Below are 17,828 nucleotides of genomic sequence, written 5' to 3'. Positions count from 1 at the left end.
GCAGATGTTATGACTGTTGTTGGCTTAGGAGTAGATTATGCGATTATTGGGGGTCAGGTGTGACGTCAGATTGGGCTTGGGTGGATAAAAATGTTATAGGTTGTAAGTAACTTGTAACGTTAGTGTGAGTAGTCCAAAGGTTTAATAGTAACCCTACCTCTGCCATGGACCAAGAGGTTGGGAGTTTGAATCCCAGCTACTGTTGCTTACTCCACATGCACACTACTGGAAAGGGTTGAAGTCCATAGGACATCATGCTTGTTGAAAAGAGCTAGGGGAATTTCCCCTGTACAATGAACCTGTAAATTCTGTACATATCGTCTGTCTTTTCTGTTACGACCAGTGGGAGAGTAGCTCTACTGAGCTTAACTGGTTCGAAATCACTCTCACTTTCATCCTAAATTTGACCAATTGGTGGGTGAGCTGGCGGAAGTTGTGCAACCAAATCCAAGTACTTGATATTAATTTATTTTTGCGGCAACTTAATTTTGCAATAGAAGGGGAAAGAAGATTTTTGCGGGCTTTTAAGCTTGCAGTTAAACAATTGAATAAATTCTGTAGTACAGTGATATTGAAAAAAAAATGCATATTCTCTGTGGAGAGATCACCACAAAAATAAAACCACTGCCAACTTTTCAAGTTTTACTGTATATTGTACAACCATAGTGGATTATGAGATTGTACCTGACTCAGCAAACAGTAGTTTTAAAATAATTGATTGTGAATCATTCAATTCTTCATTATGGGTGGGGGAGCTATAATCTGCATCCAAAACTTTTCCTAGAGGAAGGATTTGATCATTTGGGTTATGATGGCTGTCAGTACTAGTGTTACTACTGGTAAGCTGTATATAAGCTCTCCCTAGCTGTTTAAACATGTACTGCAGACTATCTAACTTGTAGTGCAGAGGTGACAATACTAGAGTGACTTAGAGTCTGTACATTACATGGTGTCCAACTCAGATTTTTCGATTAGAGCTAAAACTTTGTTGCTAGTTTCCTTTGCACTTAAGTTCTCCTTCAGAGTCTAATGTGTACTTAAGCTGTGATAGAACGTCTGGCTCTGAGAGCAGAGAATCATCTTCAATGTCCACATCGCTGTGTCCGCACCTTAGAGAATGGCTCTCTTCTGAGTGCCCTTTTCTTGCACCATCACATGGGTGGTTGTCTTTGTACATAAGCTCTCCCTGACTGTCTAATGTGTACTTCAGTGGTGACAATGCCTCTGTACATGGCATGGTGTCCAACATTGGTTTTTCACGAAGACCTACATTTTGGTCATCTAGCGTTTGAGGACAGTCGTGTTCAGTCCCGAACTTGGTCTTCAGGTCTCCTTGAGTGTCCAGAGTATACATCGGTTGTGACAAAACTTCATGCCTTTCAGTCAGTTGCAGCGTTTTTTCCACTCTAGTTTCCTGGCGCTTTACATGCTCACAACTCTTGGTTACATTTTGAGGTTTCTGTATGTTCTTTGAATGTAGTGTTTCTTTTGACATAGAGTTCTTTACAGTCTGATTTTTTGTGAAAACGTCATCATTGGTGTCAGTTTTTGGTAAGTTGAATGGAGTTTTTAATTTTAGGTTTCCTTCAAAATCTTGTGTGTACTTGAGTGGGGAGAGAGGTTTGTCATTTTGCGAGCCGTCGGTCAAACTATAGCCGTATTCCTCTTCATCTGACCGTTCCTTGCCTTTCGACTTATCTGTTGAAGTCCTATAATGGGCAGTGCTGAAGTTCTTGTCAGAAGTCTTCAATATGATTTGTTGATTGGCTGACTCCGGTGACAACCGTATAGTAGAGTCTAGTCGGTTGGGATCTGAAGCTTTCTCGTAGCAGTGTTCTGTACCTGTATAACATAAAAATAGCCAGGGCAAACAAAATTACCCGTATTGTTAAGATGTTGCTTAATTTGTGTGTGCATGATTGTAGCATTGGGGTAATTTGTAGGTAAGAAAAGTTGTTCTTAAAAGACTTTTGATGTCACTGTTGATAACAACCAATCATAAAGTCTGAATACTGAATGAATCTTGGTTATGCAGCAACATTGCTAGAGTTTGTAAGCTGTTCTAGTGCTGTAAATGCCTTTAAGTTTGTGGGGATTTAATCACTCCTACTCTTTTCAAAAAGAGTAGGGGTCCATCCCAGTGTGACTGTGAGTGGTTCAAATGAAAACCTGACAGTCTGGTCTTACGCAGCTTGTACTTTCTGTACAAAACTGGTGTGTTACACCTAAAGGTGGTTTACTGGTTTTGTGAAACAAGAAAACAAACAAATAAACAAACAAACAAACCATTAACTTGACTTGAATTGGATTCGGATGTAGTTGCTGCAGTTTCTTCATCTTTTCTTCCCCTTGAGCTGAAAATCTCTGTTATCGTGGCCTGTCGTTTGGGCAGTTCCCTTGCGCCGCCTAGCGGCCGTGTTGGTATAACAGTCACAGATGAAAGCCTGGCACGCTTAGGTTGGGGCAGTAACAGCTGAAGGTAAAGAAGAAATTGTTGGAATAATTCTAAAGCAAAAACAAAGGAACTTGAGCAGAAGGTGGCTGAGATTTAAGCTCAAGGTGACATGTGACAAGTTCAATGTTGAACTGCACAGCCTCCATAGTGCATAACTAAGTACTGATGCATTCTTGAAAATGACTGAATAAAGTTGAAACCGGTCGAATTCCATCTCAGCATTGTCATTATCCCAAAACTATGAATGATAAGTACTGATGGATTATTACTAGCTTGCTGACTTATATCTATGGGACAGTACATAGGAAATTACTACTACTGAGTAGTAAGTGAAACTCCACCAAAGACTGTATAACTACAAGTACTGTACAAGTATTGTAAATCTTGAAATGTTTGCAGTGGTTTTATTTCAGCAGTTTTCACAGTTGCCATGCTGCAAAGTTGTTACTAGTATATGTATATACGCAAGTGCCGATAGGTATAAACACTCCTTCTTTCCCCGTACTATCCCACAGTGGAACACCCTGCTGCCTGGCACGGTTACGACGGCTCCCACCGTTGAGTCGTTCTGTTCCGGCTGGAGGCCTGCCCGCCTTAGCCCGGGTCCTCAACTCCCCCCTTACTTTGCCCCTGAAGGGGCTATTTGGGGGTACCAAAATGTAGATGTATCACTATGTACAGTTTGAGTACTTTTAGTTACTACAAACCTGTTTCTGCCTCTTCTTGGAAACCCAAACCCCACAAGGGACAGGCTTGTGGGTCGGTTCTTTTCGTTTTCCCATAGCAATCTGGAGACAACAACAAGTATTGAAACAACTTCATTATCATTCATTCATTCATTCAATTATTCATCAATTCATTCCCTTCATTCATTCATTCATATAAGGTCTGAATAATAGTTCTTCTAGACACGACCAAGGAATCTATCAAAGATCTATGACTATAAGCAAGGAGGCTATATAGACCACTAGTATATAACCTCCTTGCTAAAAGGAAGGGTGGTCATCTTTTGTGGGGAGGGGGGCATGGGGCCAGGACAGATCAAGACCACCTTACACGACAAACAAGCAGCAAACTATAAATAGTCAGTGGTAGTTAAAGAAAAGTGTGTTTTGTACAAACTGCTCTAGATAAATAGTGTGCCGATTGTGGACGTAGATTTAGACCAACCTTAAATTTTTGAAGAGCCCGCCAAAACCGCGTGTTCACTTCCGGATTTTTCCCGGTCAAAGGTCAGTATATAGTTGTCCGCCGCTTTGTTCATTCAAACATTTACCTTTCATGCTCACAAACCTAAGCTCAACGTGATCATGTTATGTATAATGATAAGCAGTATTTTGATTTTGAGTTAATAATTCACATGTAGCATATACAGTTCATTTAGCGATTTGTAAAAATACAGGCACTTACAAAATATAAAGGAGAGACGCTTCATAAAAGTCAAAGGTTAGAAGTTAAAGGTCAGAAACATGTGTACTTTGGTCCAGATAGCAGGATGATTTCTTGTTATAAATCCTTATATTAAACGATTGCTTCCTTGTGAAACTTCTTGAAGATGTCCGATGATGCAAAGGAGGCTTCCGAGGAAGATGCCAACCTTTCAGCCGGCGATTCTTCAGCCGCCGTGCCGCCGCAGAGCAGTCCGCGGGACCAGTCGCAGAACGGCCCGCGGGATCAGTACATAGTGGCGGTGGACGTGGGCACGTCGACGTTACGCTGTCATGTGTACGATAAACTCGCCAACGTCAAGGGCTCCAGCAGCAAGAAGGTACAAATTATCATCTGATAGACTGAAGAAACATAACGTAACGTCAAGAACGATTGTTTTATAGACTATCTCCAAGCAGATGTTGGGCTGGTAGATTGAAAAGATTTCCAGGCTAATACAGAAGGGTGATCTGCATGTTGGGTCCTGTCAACACTTTAACGGTAAATTTAGGAGGCCCGGCAAAGCTTAACGAATGGTAAATTGACTTTTTCTTTCAAAAGGTTTAGCGAATAATTTCATTGGAATTTGTTCAAGGACATTCCTATATAATGTCTTTAGATTGTTCCATTGTAATTTGTATTCATGGGGTGCCTGACAAAACTAGTCTGTGAATACTGAATACCAGCATAACAGACTTTCAACTTTGCGGTTTGAATGATTTTGTCAATAACACTTAACGTACAATTGAGGATAACAAATGATGTGCGTTGTAGAATTAAAACGACCAATAACGCTTCACAAATGTTTTACCGACAACGTTTAATGTTGAATGAGTGTGGTCCAGCTATGCTTAACGGTGAATTAGAATTGCTCACTACGCCTCATGGTAAAGACATACAGACTCTCATTGCAGGAATTTCTGACAGTCAGCTGCCTTCTCTGTCAACAAAAGACTGAAAAGATAAGCTGCTGCTTTGTGTAAATATCTCCATGCCTCTTTCCCTCAGATAAAGGTTGCCACGTTGGTTGCACCCTAGTATTTGTCACCAGGCCAATTCATCAGGGCCTTTCCCTATTTCAGAGGGTTGAAGTTTTCTCTGTGTGAACAATTTGTGTGTGAAAAACATATGCGTGAAAAAACAAAGTTCATGAAATATGTCAGAAAATGTGCACTACAAAAATTTTTGTCGGGAAAATGTTACCCCATGATATGATTTTACATCTGTTTCCTGAATTTTTGGTTTGAACTTAAGGTCCCTTGGGAATATATACTGACACCCAAGCTGACTCCCAAGGGATTAAAGATTTGGGTGGGAGTTTTTAGCTTAAAATTTGAAATAAGATGACATGAAATGGAATAAGATATCCTATTGTTGCATTATACAGTTCCAAACCTTGTGGATCAAAGAATTCTGTCTGGATATGCAACTTGTACTGTTCAGTGCAAAGCTGGTGTGTTTTGCCATGAGGCTCTTTTGATTGTATGCAATTTACAAACAAACAAACACACACACACACACACACACTAATACACACGCACACAGGAACATGTAATAGAATCTTGTTCTTATCCCCCCATGCAGGTCCACCTACTCCACCCCCAGCCTGGTTGGGTAGAGATGGACCCACAGGTCCTGTGGACAGACTTTGTAGATGTCATCAATGAGGCCATAAGAGGTTAGTGTCATGGACACTACGTATACTGTGACAAAGGTCACATGTGGCCACAGTCTTCAACTGTGACCTGTCTGACAGTAATTTTGCCCTCTAATTTTGCCTTAGAATTTCCCATTTTCTCTACTGCCATTCAGAAATTAGAATAGTTATTTAAAATTGTTAGATATTACTATAGTTTAACTATGTTGTAAGTGCCACTTGCCATACACTGTAGTAGTTTGTACCTGTTACAATTGTCATGCAATAAAGTTCTTTTTCTTCTTTCTTCTATTTCCTGCTTGTCACACTTGCACCTTCACAGCTGCGGGCCTGACAGCTGGCCAGGTGGCAGGGATGGGGATCTCCACACAGAGGTGCACCTTCACCATGTGGGACAGGTGAGAGACAATCTCCAAGCAGATGTAGGGTTCGGCTCAGTGTTCTAAGTATACTGTAAATTGATTAATTTTTGCAGGACTTCATTTTAGAAAGGGAGAGGAGGTTGTCACAGCATTTGGTATTTGCTGATGAAACAATTCTGTTGTAATACGAAACATGTATTCGCAGTGTTATGATTTCATGGTGAGAGGTCACTGCAAAACTGCAATAATAAAATCACCTCAAACTTATTAAGGTTTACAGTATATCTGAGGCATTTTCCATGTCCTTCTGTGTTTCTTTTTCTTCGCCACCTTTAGAGATAAAAATGCTGCAGATGGATGAATGAATGAATGAATGAATGAACAAATGAGCAAATGAACAAATGAATGAAACAAGGAAACTTTTTCGCTGTTAATATGCTGAATATTACCAACATCATTATGATACTTTGTCTATATCCCCCTTTTCTATACAGAGAGACTGGAGAACTGTACCATAACTTCCTGACATGGCAGGACTTGAGGGGTTCAGAACTTGTGGACACATGGAACAACTCTTTAACAATGAAGGTAGTTATTTATCTGTCTTCTGTTCTGTAATATCGATTTTATCTAATTTTATTCTATTGGGAGTTCATACTCATAAAGGAATGCTAAGTGTATGATTCATATGTTAGGTTAATGAAAATGCATTACTTTCTTCAGGCACTTCACAGTGGTGGAGGCTTGTTGTACTACATGTCCAGAAGTAAACGGTTTTTGGCAGCTAATGTACTGAAGTTCGCCCCCCAACAAGTGAGTTACACATACATCTACGTTATCTAAGAACTTAGATTTTCAGCACTGTGTACGTAGTTAACTTTGCCAAGAAGTTTTTTGGTGCCATTTGTGTGTTTGTGGACAGCATAACTCAAGATTAAAGTTGTGGATGGATCCTTATGATATTTGGTATGTGGGTAGTGGTTTGGAAAGCACAGGTCAAGTTTGATGCCGATGCCTCCCAGTGGCTTTCTAAGGTATTGCAGAAAGAAATCTAGTGTTGACATGTTGTTGTCTCCTTTTCTCCTGTTTATCAGATTTTGGTACCCGAAATGGAGCCCGACTTCAGTTGGGGTCAGGTAAAGGGTGAAAGAATAAGAGGGATGAGCTCCGCCTTCCAATACCATGCCCTAATCAACCCACTATCACTACAGCCTCAAAAAGACTATTTGTCCTTTACCTCTACCTAAATGTACATGTACTATTTGTAATCATATTTGAATCATTTTCAGATAACCATGAAAGTCATGTGGATGCTGCAAAATAACCTCACAGTAAGACAAATTTTCCTTCATGCTAGACATCCATTACACTATTCATGGAATGCACCGATTACACGCTACCTTGGGCTTGAGTGGTCTGGGTACAAATCTAAATGTGGAATTGAAATGGCTGATTGCCCTCTAGGTAAAAGAGTATGCAGGCCTCCTAAAGGAAACAGAAATAGATATAGATGAATAAACAACTATAAGCAATGCATGTTGTATTTTCCAGTATTTAGATGGGCATATTATAGAATGTTTGCTCCAAAAATGCAAACATGCTGATTTTTGAATATGTTACAAATTAGTTGCAAATGTCAATCTGACTCATTCTGAGTAGAGATTCTTAAAAGAAGATTCTTTAAAGAATCTCTATTCAGATTGACATTTGCAACTACTTTGTGACATATTCGCATCATTTTTTCACACGTCAAGGTTTGATGAATGAAAAAACATGAATTCAAAGTAAGCTGCGTGAGTCCCTCTAGTTTTAGGAAGCCTAATGAAAACTCCCCAGCAATGGGAATCGGGCATATTTTGAGACTTTCTCATGACACAACAAAGTCACATTTATGCTCTGTGCAGTAAAATAAGATAGATTCAACTTATGATGCAGAAAAATGAACAAAAACAGTGACTTTGTTTTAATGTTTGGATTGGTCAGATTCTACAGTACGCTTCTTTAACCATATCTGAATGAATTGAAAAGAAGTGATTTCTGTAGCAGCTGTTTTCTTGTGTCTGCAGTTGAGAAGACGTGCCTTTAACGGTCTGGTCTCATTTGGAACTGTCGACACCTGGCTGTTATGGAAACTGACAGGAGGTGAGGCACAGTTTGTTTGTTTGTTTGCTTGTTTCGTATAACCAGTAAACCGTCATTAGGCATAACACACCCGTTTTGTACAATAAGTACAAGCTATGTAAGACCGCACTGACAGGTTTGATCCACCACACGTTAGGTTGGAGTCCTACTCTCTTTGAAAAGTGTGCTGGGATTTTTAATGCGTTCGAGGTGTGGCTCTTTCCTCAAACATGTGTGTGGCTTGTGTTCAGCACCAAGGACAGGTCAGGAAAAATTCCTTTGTATCTGTTTGTAGTAACTATTATTGTGAGATAAATCTTTAGAATATAACCATGAGCATTTTGAATCTTCTATTTTCAGGTCAGGTCTATGCTACTGACTATTCATGCGCCAGTTCAACAGGACTGTTTGATCCATACATAGTAGGTTCAAGTTACTGGCACAACTCTTGTGTAGTCATTCATGGTTCTTGTTGTTAAGAAATATGATCATGACAAATTAACTATCGTTACTTTATCTACACTTATGAAATCTCCAATTATATATATATACATATTATATATACATAATGCTAATCATAGTAAAATAACATACATAATGATCAAGAGAAAGTTTTGGAACATAAGTAGCCTCGGTGCTCAACCCATGAATGTACAATCACAACAAGCAGAATATCATTATAAAGGGCACTAATCAATCTTTCCAATGATACACATTTTGTATATTGCAATGCAGTAAATTTAGCATTCACAGAAATATGACCACAGCAAATCAGCCGTGATTTTATTAAAATTTCTCTTTTGCTATCAGCAATCCGGTGTGATAAACACATTTTTGATTTATTTCAGAGACAATGGAACCAATTTTTCTGCAACTTGTTGAGTGTACCAATCTCAATATTTCCTCCAGTGGAGGACACCAGGTATATCACTACATATTATCATTACTTGATATTATATTGGTCAAAGCTAGTACCAGGAATAGTATGTGTGGGTGGTGTTCATGATCAGCACCAAGGACAGGCACAACACAGGTTCAGCACCAGGGACAGGTGTGTTAACATGTGTGTGGATGGTGTTCAGCACCAAGGTCAGGTATGTTAACATGTGTGTGGATGGTGTTCAGCACCAGGGACAGGTATATTAACATGTGTGTGGATGGTGTTCAGCACCAAGGACAGGTATGTTAACATGTGTGGATGGTGTTCAGCACCAAGGACAGGTATGTTAACATGTGTGTGGATGGTGTTCAGCACCAGGGACAGGTGTGCTTATGACATGTTTACCTGTGTGGATGGTGGTTGCTAAAGGTCAATCCCAGAAACCTTTTTGTTAGGATTGTTTGGGTAAGCAAAAACCCCATATTCTTTTTCCTAGGCCTTTTGTTCATGTCACCATTTGTATTGCCTGTGGTAAAGTATGATCCAGTCACCATGTAGACTCTATAGTATCATCCTTTTCCTTCTTCTTCTAGTAAGATCCATGGAGTCTGTGAAACTAAGTGGTTTGGTGCTCCTATACCCATCGCTAGTTTGGTAGGTGGTCCGACGTGTGTTTGTCTGTTTGTTTGTTAGTTTATTTGTTTGCTCACCTAACTGGTAAATTAACTCCCTTGAAGCCTAACACACCAGTTTTGTGCATCAAATGCAAGATGATTAGACCGTCTGTAAGGTTTGATCCGCTCACACCGGGATGGACTCCTACCTTTTCAATAAAATTGGTGTTTTTTTGACGTGCTTGAGATGTGGCGCTCCTCAAACACATGACTTCCAGCTTTACATCCCATCCATCCGTCTCTAACCAAAGCTAGTACTCATTCGGACCTGCTCAGGGATTCGAACCCAGAACCTTTAGATTCTTTGTCAACAACCCTAACCACAAATCCACCATGACATGTGTTACTCCTAGAATTATCACATTTAATGCATGACTAGATGTGCTTGTAGCTTGATTCAATCGATTTTTGTGACAGGTAGCGGACCAACAGGCGGCCATGTTTGGTGAGTGCTGCTTCGAGCCCGGGGATGTGAAGTGCACCATGGGTACTGGGACCTTCATGGACATGAATGTTGGTCGTAACCCACATACCTCCATGGCAGGTAACAGTCTTGTTATTAAATATTTTTTTTGTTGGTAGTTTTTTCTGTTTCATCAGGTAGGTGAAACAATTTAAGCTGTTCCGCTACCATCATAATGGTGTCGCGACTATCCTACGTTTGTGTTGTATTATCTGTGAGCAGACAAGAAATGGAGTTCTCTTCGGAACTTGTGGAGAAGAGAAGTACTATTATTGAGTAATACTATCTATCTAACTTTTACAGTATCTAAGATGAAACTGCAACTCTGTTTTTCCCACCGACTAGGTTTGTACCCATTGATTGGCTGGAAGATAGGTGATGAGATTGTCTTCCTGGCCGAGGGGAGCGCCAGTGACACAGGAACCGCTATAGACTGGGCCAGGTCCATTGGTAGGTTATACTGTTTCAATCAATTTTGTGATAATTCTTTTACCTGTTGATGTTGTTAAGCACCAAGGACAAGTGTGTTGACCTGTGTGTGGATGGTGTTCAGCACCAAGGACAGGTGTGATTATCTGTGTGTGGAGGGTGTTCAGCACCAAGGATTGGTGTGTTTACTTGTGTGTGGATGGTGTTAAGCACCAAGGACAGGTGTGTTTGTGTTTGGAGACGGTCTTCAGCACCAAGGACATTTCTGAAGCAAAACTTGATTTTAATCTATGGTTGCTTCTTTTTGACAGGTCTTTTTGAGGATTATACTGAAACAGATGAGATAGCTGAGTCTGTAGATGGTGAGGTTTTAATATACATTTTGTTTCACAAGAAACTATTGCATGGTTTTTTCGTGCCAACCTACAACATGTATATGTTTTCTAATTTTGCGTGCACAGAGACTATATATGCACATATATAGACCTGTAGACATGCTCTTTTGGTGACAGTTTTTTTAATGATATCTCAGATTCATAAACATTGACAGAACAATATTTAAGCCCCCTCTTGGGTCTATGATTTTTTCCCTGCTCATCTTATTGGTTACTTGCTGGATGTTGAGTATGTAAAATCAGTAAGTAAATTATGATCAATCAAATAAAGCACACATATTCTGATGACAAGTAAATTGAATAACAATTTGGAAATTTTTACGGGGGGTTGTATTGATGTTACATTTGTCGCATTGTAATCTTTTTAGAGAAACACTTACAGACATTGAAATAAGTGCATAATTTTCTGTCACTCAGATTCCAATGGGGTGTATTTTGTTCCTGCCTTCAACGGCATTCAGGTAAGTCAGCAAGTTGATGAAATTCGCCATCATCTTCAATAATCACCATTAATTTCAATAAACCACTCTGGAAATGTACATAGTAGAGGTTCATTACGCGGAATAAAAACATGAAAATGCAGCAGATATCATGATAGGCATGCAGCCACTCTCTCATTGGTCAAACTGCTAATTGCCATGCTATCATTGGTTGAACTTCAAATTATTGTTGTGATTGACAGTTGGGATCGGTTTATATAAGCTGTACAAATGGAAGACTTCCGTAGAATCATCTTCTTTCCATGGCTCATCGCATGTTGTGTTTTAGGCCCCAGTAAACGACCCTCGCGCCTGCTCCTTGTTTCTGGGCCTTTCCTCCACCACCACCAAGGCTCACATGCTCAGGGCTCTGTTGGAGTCTCTGGTCTTCAGGTACATGTAGGAAATAGTTAATCACAAAATAATTGATCTCCAAGCAGATGTAGGGTTTGGTTCAGTGTTTTACACATGATTTTGTTGTTGGTGAGAGGAAAATATAGCAGTCCTGGTAAACTAATTAGGATGACACTCAGGCTATCCCATCACATTTGTAAAACACTCAGATGAACCCTACATCTACTTAGAGATTACAAAATAAATGTAATAGCTTCATATCTGATAAACATGTGACCAGTATGGCACATGCATTGTCTATGTTTTTCCATTGTTTACTAATGTTATATCTTGCCATTGTATCTTGACAAATATTATTTTTATCTCCATGAAAAAAGGCTTTTTCATGGAGATACTGTTTTGCTTGCGTTTGGTGTTTGTGTGTATGTATGTATCACCGGGCGCTTTAAGTCACCATAACTGTAGAACCTGTACATGGATTGTAATGATTTTTGGTATGTGGGTGGGTGTTAAGAGGAGGAAGGCCAAGGTCGATTTTGGGCCCCCTGGCATGTGTGACTGGAACTGCAATGGCATATTTGTTAAAATCTTCAATGTAGAAGAACTGAAGAGTGGATCGACAGATCGTCATGTTCTTTGGTACACAGGTACATGTAGGCTAGACCAAGTTGTACACACTTAAGTGCAAACTATGCAAATGAGACCGAATTTGCATAAGTAAGGAGGTAAATCGTTTGCATGTGTGTCGTCGGATGCTTAAAGTCAGCATAACTGTAGAACGTGTAGATGGATTGTAATGATATTTGGTATGTGGGTATGCGCTGGGAGGAGAATGGTCAAGGTCAATTTTGGGCCCCCTGGTTTGTGTCCATGGAACTGCAATGGCCTTTTTGTAAAAATGTTCTAAAGGGGAATAACTGAAGAAAGGAACAACAGATTTTCATGTTATTTGGTACGCAGGTAGGTTGGACAGAGATGTACCAACTGAAGTGCAAATCATGCAAAGTTAGTGTGTTTGCGTGTGTGTGCGCGTGTGTGTATGAATGTGTCACCGTGTGTGTATGTATGTGTCACCGGATGCGTAAAATCAGCATAACTATAGAACGTGTAGATGAATTGTAATGATATTTGTTATGTGGGTAGGTGTGGGGAGGAGAAAGGTCAAGGTCGATTTTGGACCCTCTGGTATGTGTCACTGGGACTGTAATGGCGTATTTGTCAAAATCTTCAAAGGAGAATAACTGAAGAAAGGAGCGACAGATTTTCATGTTATTTACTTGGCAGGTAGCTTAGAGAGGGATGTATACAATGAAGTGCAAATTATGCAAATTGGACTTAATTTGCCTAAGTAATGGGAAAATCTATATTTGCAGTGTTGGCCATTGTGGCACTTCTAACAGCTGTTAGTGAAAGTGGGTCACTGTGGAACCTGAGCCCCCGACAGCTGCAGGTGGCCGGGGGTCATACCATTGAGCGATATAGAATGGGGGGAACTGGTTTAATAATAAAAAAAGTTTCATGGAGATTTTGGGTCCTAAGACTCTTGTTTGATTTTGATCTTGTTACTTAAACCCATAACGATAGTAAGATTGCAATGTTGTGCAGATATAGGTGAAAGAAGAAAAATGAGAAAGCGAGAATTGGCAAGCAAATGCAGCATGCAATTTATACTTTAAAGACATTTTTCACTCTCTTTGTTTTTTAGAAACAAGCAACTTTATGAAACCATGCTGAACGAAACAAAAATACCAATTACATACATCAGGTAAGTTGTAGTTGTCTTATTTCCCTTTTTGCGTTAACAGACAAATGTGAATAGTTTGAATCATTCTTTGTAGTAGATTTGTTAAGTTTTATAATTTCATAGCTGATATGCAGTTTTTGTGGTTCCCTTTTAACAGTAGTGAAGATCGGGTCTCCAAACAGTAGTTTTATGTGGTTTTCTACAGAAGAGTTCATCATGAGGTATCCAACAGCAGTTTATTTTTCTGCTTTTTACTAAGCTGACTTTGGGGTATCCAACAGCAGCTTTCTTTGGTTCTCTGCTTATTCAGCTGACTGTTGGGTCTTGATCAGCAGTTTTTTGTGGTTTCCCTATAGAAGAGTTCATCATAGGATCTCTAACAGCAGTTTTGTTTTGTGATCCTAGAGCTGATGGTGGGGTCTCCAACAACAGTTTTGTGATGCAGCTGACTGCTGACCTCTTGAACCGGACGATCACCAGGCCCAAACATGTGGACATGTCCAGTCTGGGTGCCGCCTTTCTGGCAGGGCTTGCTGTTGGTACGTACATTGTACTTTACTGTAAATTCAGTTATTTTCTTTGGGACTAAATTTCACAGTAGAATGGGAAAGGAGTTTTTCTCAGTGTGTTTTAAGGTTGCAGTTGAAGCAATTCTGTAGTGCAGTAGTAATTCATTCATTGGAATGGCATATTTGCAGTGTCATGAATTTGCATCGGAGAGGTCATTGGAAAAACCACAGGAAAAAATTAATGCGAACATTTCAAGACTTACAGTATATCAATTGATCGAATGAATAAATGAATGAATGAATGGAATACAAGTGTGTTGGATGATCAAGAAGTATTTTGGCCACTTTTTTGTACATTGACTTAATGAATTAAGACCCTATGAATGCATGTGTAACATCCGTTTTAAAAGTTATGTATACCTCAAATTGAATGTACATGTACATTATAGCTGTTGAACAATCTACCTTCATGCCATCAATGCTTTGGCCATTGTGTCAAACTTACCATATGTAAAAAAATGTCATACCTGGGCCACAAAAAAGTTTGATACAGGTGTTCCGGACCCCAAATTATCACCCAGGCTTCCACTTTTGCTTCCACAGAATATTTAGAATGTATTTTGAGTGTACCGAGTGCTTTGCTGTCAAAAATTTGAATACTGGATTCATACGTTGGAACTGGTTGTTACAATTTTTTGTTCGTGGACATCAAATTTTCTCAACTTCTGGAGCAGGATGGGTATGACATGTTAAATAAAATACAACGTGGTTTATTCCGCCTTGGGCCTTGGGTGATTCGGAATATTCTATATGTACCTGGCAAACATAATATCATGGTGGTGGTTTTCAGACTCATGCCCTAAGATATTGTAATGATGTGTAAAAAATTTGTTTGTTGTGTACTTGCCCCTACCATACTGCCCCTGACGAATCCAGGCATTTGGAAGGATAAGGAAGAACTCAGAAGGCTCAAAGATGGGATCAACAACCATGTCCAGATAGGTCTGATCGTACATTATTTAGTCACAACTCCACCCTGAAGTATCTCACTGCATGGACCGGTGCCAATTCGTTGCCTGAAATTACTTTTTTTTTATAGATTAAAAAAAAAATCACAATTGGCAAAATGGCGCAAATGGGCACAAAATGGCCCTTTCAGTGCAAAATTCTTTTTGATGAGTCTTAATCATTGTACATTGTACATTTGTTTTTAATTCAGTGGCAACACTGAGATTACTAGTATCTGATTTGGAGCTGAAACTGAGAAATGTGATATTCATATATTCTACCCATGGGTCACATGTGAGTGGAAATGGAAAATTTGAAAAATTTAGCAAAGTTGACACAATTTTCTAGCGCAATTTGGCACAGTCCAATGAGATACCAGCTTAACCCACATCCCACCCAACCCAGAACATCCATCCCTTTGTGATGGGTTTGTAGGTTCGCAATTAACTGGTGCAAAGGTAAATTGCATTTAGAATCATAGAACAGTACAGGAGTGTACTACTAATCCTTAGCCTGGAATCTATTCTAGCTCCAGCTGGCTCCAACGATCGCTTCCACGCAGAATAGTCTTGCCCCGTTCCCATTTTTAACATGTGCATTATTTCGGGAACGGAACACTTCTCAGAAACAGTGTAATGGGGTTCAAACTTCCAAATGCCTGTTTGAACCCTGTTACTATGCTGTCATGAGAATCGAGTGACTCGGAGCCTCTCACCTACATTTCAGGTGAATATTCAAATGCCAATCATTTATCCATTAACCAGACTATTCTGCTGGAATGAGATCAGAGTGGCAAACTTGAGCTAGGATAGGATGGATACCAGGCTACAAACCCTTGCCTTTGACCCAATTTTGGTGAAGGCTGTAGTAGTAGAAGGTGGCATGCATGCATGGAAGAGAACTATCTTAGAGTGGAACTTGTTATCGTCAAGTACTGTAGAGGCATCCTCAACGCATGCAGTTATAATAGATTTGCAAAGGTTAGATGTGACAGGTCATTCGGTGTAATATAACCAGCTGCTGCCATGCTGCATGTCTGCGAAGCTGGTGTGTTACGCCGAAGGGCGGGTATGCCGGCGATACAGATACAGATGTTTGTTGTATGTTACAGATTCATTTTCACTAACATATCCACAGCATGATAACACCACTTCACTTCACAGTCCAGCTCCAGTTTGCTCCTCTGATAGTATTCATAGCAGCCTTGCCAGACATCTCTGCCAAGCAACTCCCAACCTTGCCAACTGACTCCCAACCATGGTCTGGAGAAGGTTGGGAGGCCATGGCCGGCTATGTGTGACAGTGGCTAAACTTCTAACCATGGTCTAGAAAAGGTTAGGAGGCTGTGGTACTATGGGAAAGGGACTTAACCAGTCAGCATAGGTCTAACAAGTAGTTATTGTTGATGCAGGTGTGTGGAAAAACAAGGAAGAACTGAAAGATCTACAGTCTTCAGAGAAGGTCTTCCAACCTCGTCCTGTGTCTGAGGGCATCTGGGAAAAATACCGCCCCCTAGTGGAACAGTGGGAAAGGGCAGTGAAGAGATCCCTGTACTGGTATCCAGCAAAGAACGAATGAACACATTAACATTTACCACCAGTCAAATACGGGGCCAAACATCTGGGTGCTGTCCGATTACTATTGGGGTTTCTACACTCGCCGCCTTGAAAAAATCAGTGTAGGAACCCCAGTAGTAATCGGATGGCACCCAGGCTGAAACATTTTTACATCTATTGAAGAAAGATTTTAGTCTTTTTAAAAGAAACGAAAAGGTAAGGTTCAAAAGCCTGCTATACTATTCAAAATTTACAGAGCTATAATAGATACCAGCCTACCAAGCTAGATTGACTGATTGCAATAAAAATGAAATATATATCCTCTAGGTTGACCGATTGCAATATAAATGCAATATATAACTTATGTACTACAATTTATTTACAGGGACATATTATCAACTGAAATTTCGGCACTTTTTGCTACCCACATGTACTCACATAAGTAGCCCTTGTATTCAAACCATGAATGTTCGATCAAACAATATCGTTGTTAAGGGCAATAAATAACATTTCCAATAATACATAATGTAATGCAAATTGATTCACGTATGGTATGATCGACCAAAATCAACTTTCCAAACTTTTGTGATGAGTTAATGACAGGAATAACATTCTAATAAAATGGATCATTACATACTAAATTCTGAATAATGAATAACTAAACAAGGGCTGTTACATTTACATGAAAATGTATATTTAAAACAAATCAAGAAGTATTTTTATCAAAATAAATGTTCCATTGCAATGTCTAATTGTGATGCTAACCACTACACCATAGGCCAGTGCATTGTTCACTGTGTGAAGTTAAACTGTAATTTCATTAACTTTGGCCACGGTTTCTTTTACATTTTACGAATACCTTTCACAATGTGCGCAGTCCAGTGAGATACCAGCTTTAGGTGCAATGTGGGATCCTAACGTCTATAATTTAATGGGGGCTGGTCTCATGGTAGCATTTTCATTTTGTGTTGTCTTTAGATTCTTTGACATTTTAAGTTATGTTATTCGTAATTCACGAAGGTCATGTTGTATTTGAAAAAATGGTCTATATCTGGTCATAACACAACCTGCGCTTTTTAAAATTATAACACCAAACTGGTGCCTTCTGTGAGCCGTGCATTGTACATAGCACTAGCAGCTGCAACATATTGTATGGATGGAGAAATAAAGGTGCTAAAGCGGCTATTTTTTGTTAGCCTGTCTAGTATATGGAAGAATTAAGTGTGATCACTGATTGGAAGTTCAAGGACCACCTGCAATAAATCAAGGCACGCTATTGTCACAGTGGCCATGTGGTTAGGGTAGTTGACCTAA

At 39.7% G+C, this 17,828-nt stretch overlaps 2 protein-coding genes across 3 annotated transcripts; one reads left to right on the top strand and one right to left on the bottom strand.

Moving 5' to 3' along the window:
- Nucleotides 1-616: 616 nt before the first annotated feature.
- On the bottom strand, nucleotides 617-3,704 carry LOC136422409 (uncharacterized). The gene is made up of 4 exons (XM_066410177.1): nucleotides 3,626-3,704; nucleotides 3,163-3,243; nucleotides 2,287-2,473; nucleotides 617-1,842 (listed from the first exon to the last, which is right to left on the bottom strand). The coding sequence occupies exons 2-4, from the start codon at nucleotides 3,235-3,237 to the stop codon at nucleotides 992-994; spliced, it is 1,113 nt and encodes a 370-aa protein (XP_066266274.1). The 5' UTR covers nucleotides 3,238-3,243; nucleotides 3,626-3,704; the 3' UTR covers nucleotides 617-991.
- A 174-nt stretch (nucleotides 3,705-3,878) lies between these two features.
- LOC136422408 (putative glycerol kinase 5) lies at nucleotides 3,879-17,718 on the top strand. 2 transcript variants are annotated; one of them, XM_066410175.1, is made up of 19 exons: nucleotides 3,879-4,223; nucleotides 5,468-5,561; nucleotides 5,863-5,938; nucleotides 6,397-6,490; nucleotides 6,626-6,715; nucleotides 7,192-7,233; nucleotides 7,969-8,044; nucleotides 8,384-8,445; nucleotides 8,872-8,945; nucleotides 9,497-9,561; nucleotides 9,999-10,121; nucleotides 10,386-10,490; nucleotides 10,781-10,831; nucleotides 11,282-11,325; nucleotides 11,633-11,736; nucleotides 13,403-13,462; nucleotides 13,847-13,980; nucleotides 14,887-14,952; nucleotides 16,370-17,718. In XM_066410175.1, the coding sequence occupies exons 1-19, from the start codon at nucleotides 4,011-4,013 to the stop codon at nucleotides 16,534-16,536; spliced, it is 1,740 nt and encodes a 579-aa protein (XP_066266272.1). In that variant the 5' UTR covers nucleotides 3,879-4,010; the 3' UTR covers nucleotides 16,537-17,718. The 2 variants fall into 2 exon arrangements, with proteins under 2 accessions (XP_066266272.1, XP_066266273.1); XM_066410176.1 differs by lacking the exon at nucleotides 14,887-14,952.
- Nucleotides 17,719-17,828: the final 110 nt, after the last annotated feature.

This window comes from Branchiostoma lanceolatum, chromosome 17, assembly GCF_035083965.1.
Source record: "Branchiostoma lanceolatum isolate klBraLanc5 chromosome 17, klBraLanc5.hap2, whole genome shotgun sequence".
In the NCBI taxonomy this organism is placed as follows: Eukaryota; Metazoa; Chordata; class Leptocardii; order Amphioxiformes; family Branchiostomatidae; genus Branchiostoma; species Branchiostoma lanceolatum.
The sequence above is the reverse complement of the archived record's forward strand: the minus strand, read 5'-3'. Positions and strand labels throughout refer to the sequence as shown.

Coding starts and splice junctions, on each gene's coding strand:
- LOC136422409 (XM_066410177.1), bottom strand. CDS start 3,237: ATGGGAAAACGAAAAGAACCGACCCACAAGCCTGTCCCTTGTGGGGTT. Junction 2,474..3,162: donor CCAAGAAGAGGCAGAAACAG/GTTTGTAGTAAC, acceptor CTTTACCTTCAG/CTGTTACTGCCCCAACCTAA. Junction 1,843..2,286: donor CAATTCAAGTCAAGTTAATG/GTTTGTTTGTTT, acceptor TATGTTATACAG/GTACAGAACACTGCTACGAG.
- LOC136422408 (XM_066410175.1), top strand. CDS start 4,011: ATGTCCGATGATGCAAAGGAGGCTTCCGAGGAAGATGCCAACCTTTCA. Junction 8,446..8,871: donor GACTGTTTGATCCATACATA/GTAGGTTCAAGT, acceptor GATTTATTTCAG/AGACAATGGAACCAATTTTT. Junction 11,326..11,632: donor CTGCCTTCAACGGCATTCAG/GTAAGTCAGCAA, acceptor GTTGTGTTTTAG/GCCCCAGTAAACGACCCTCG.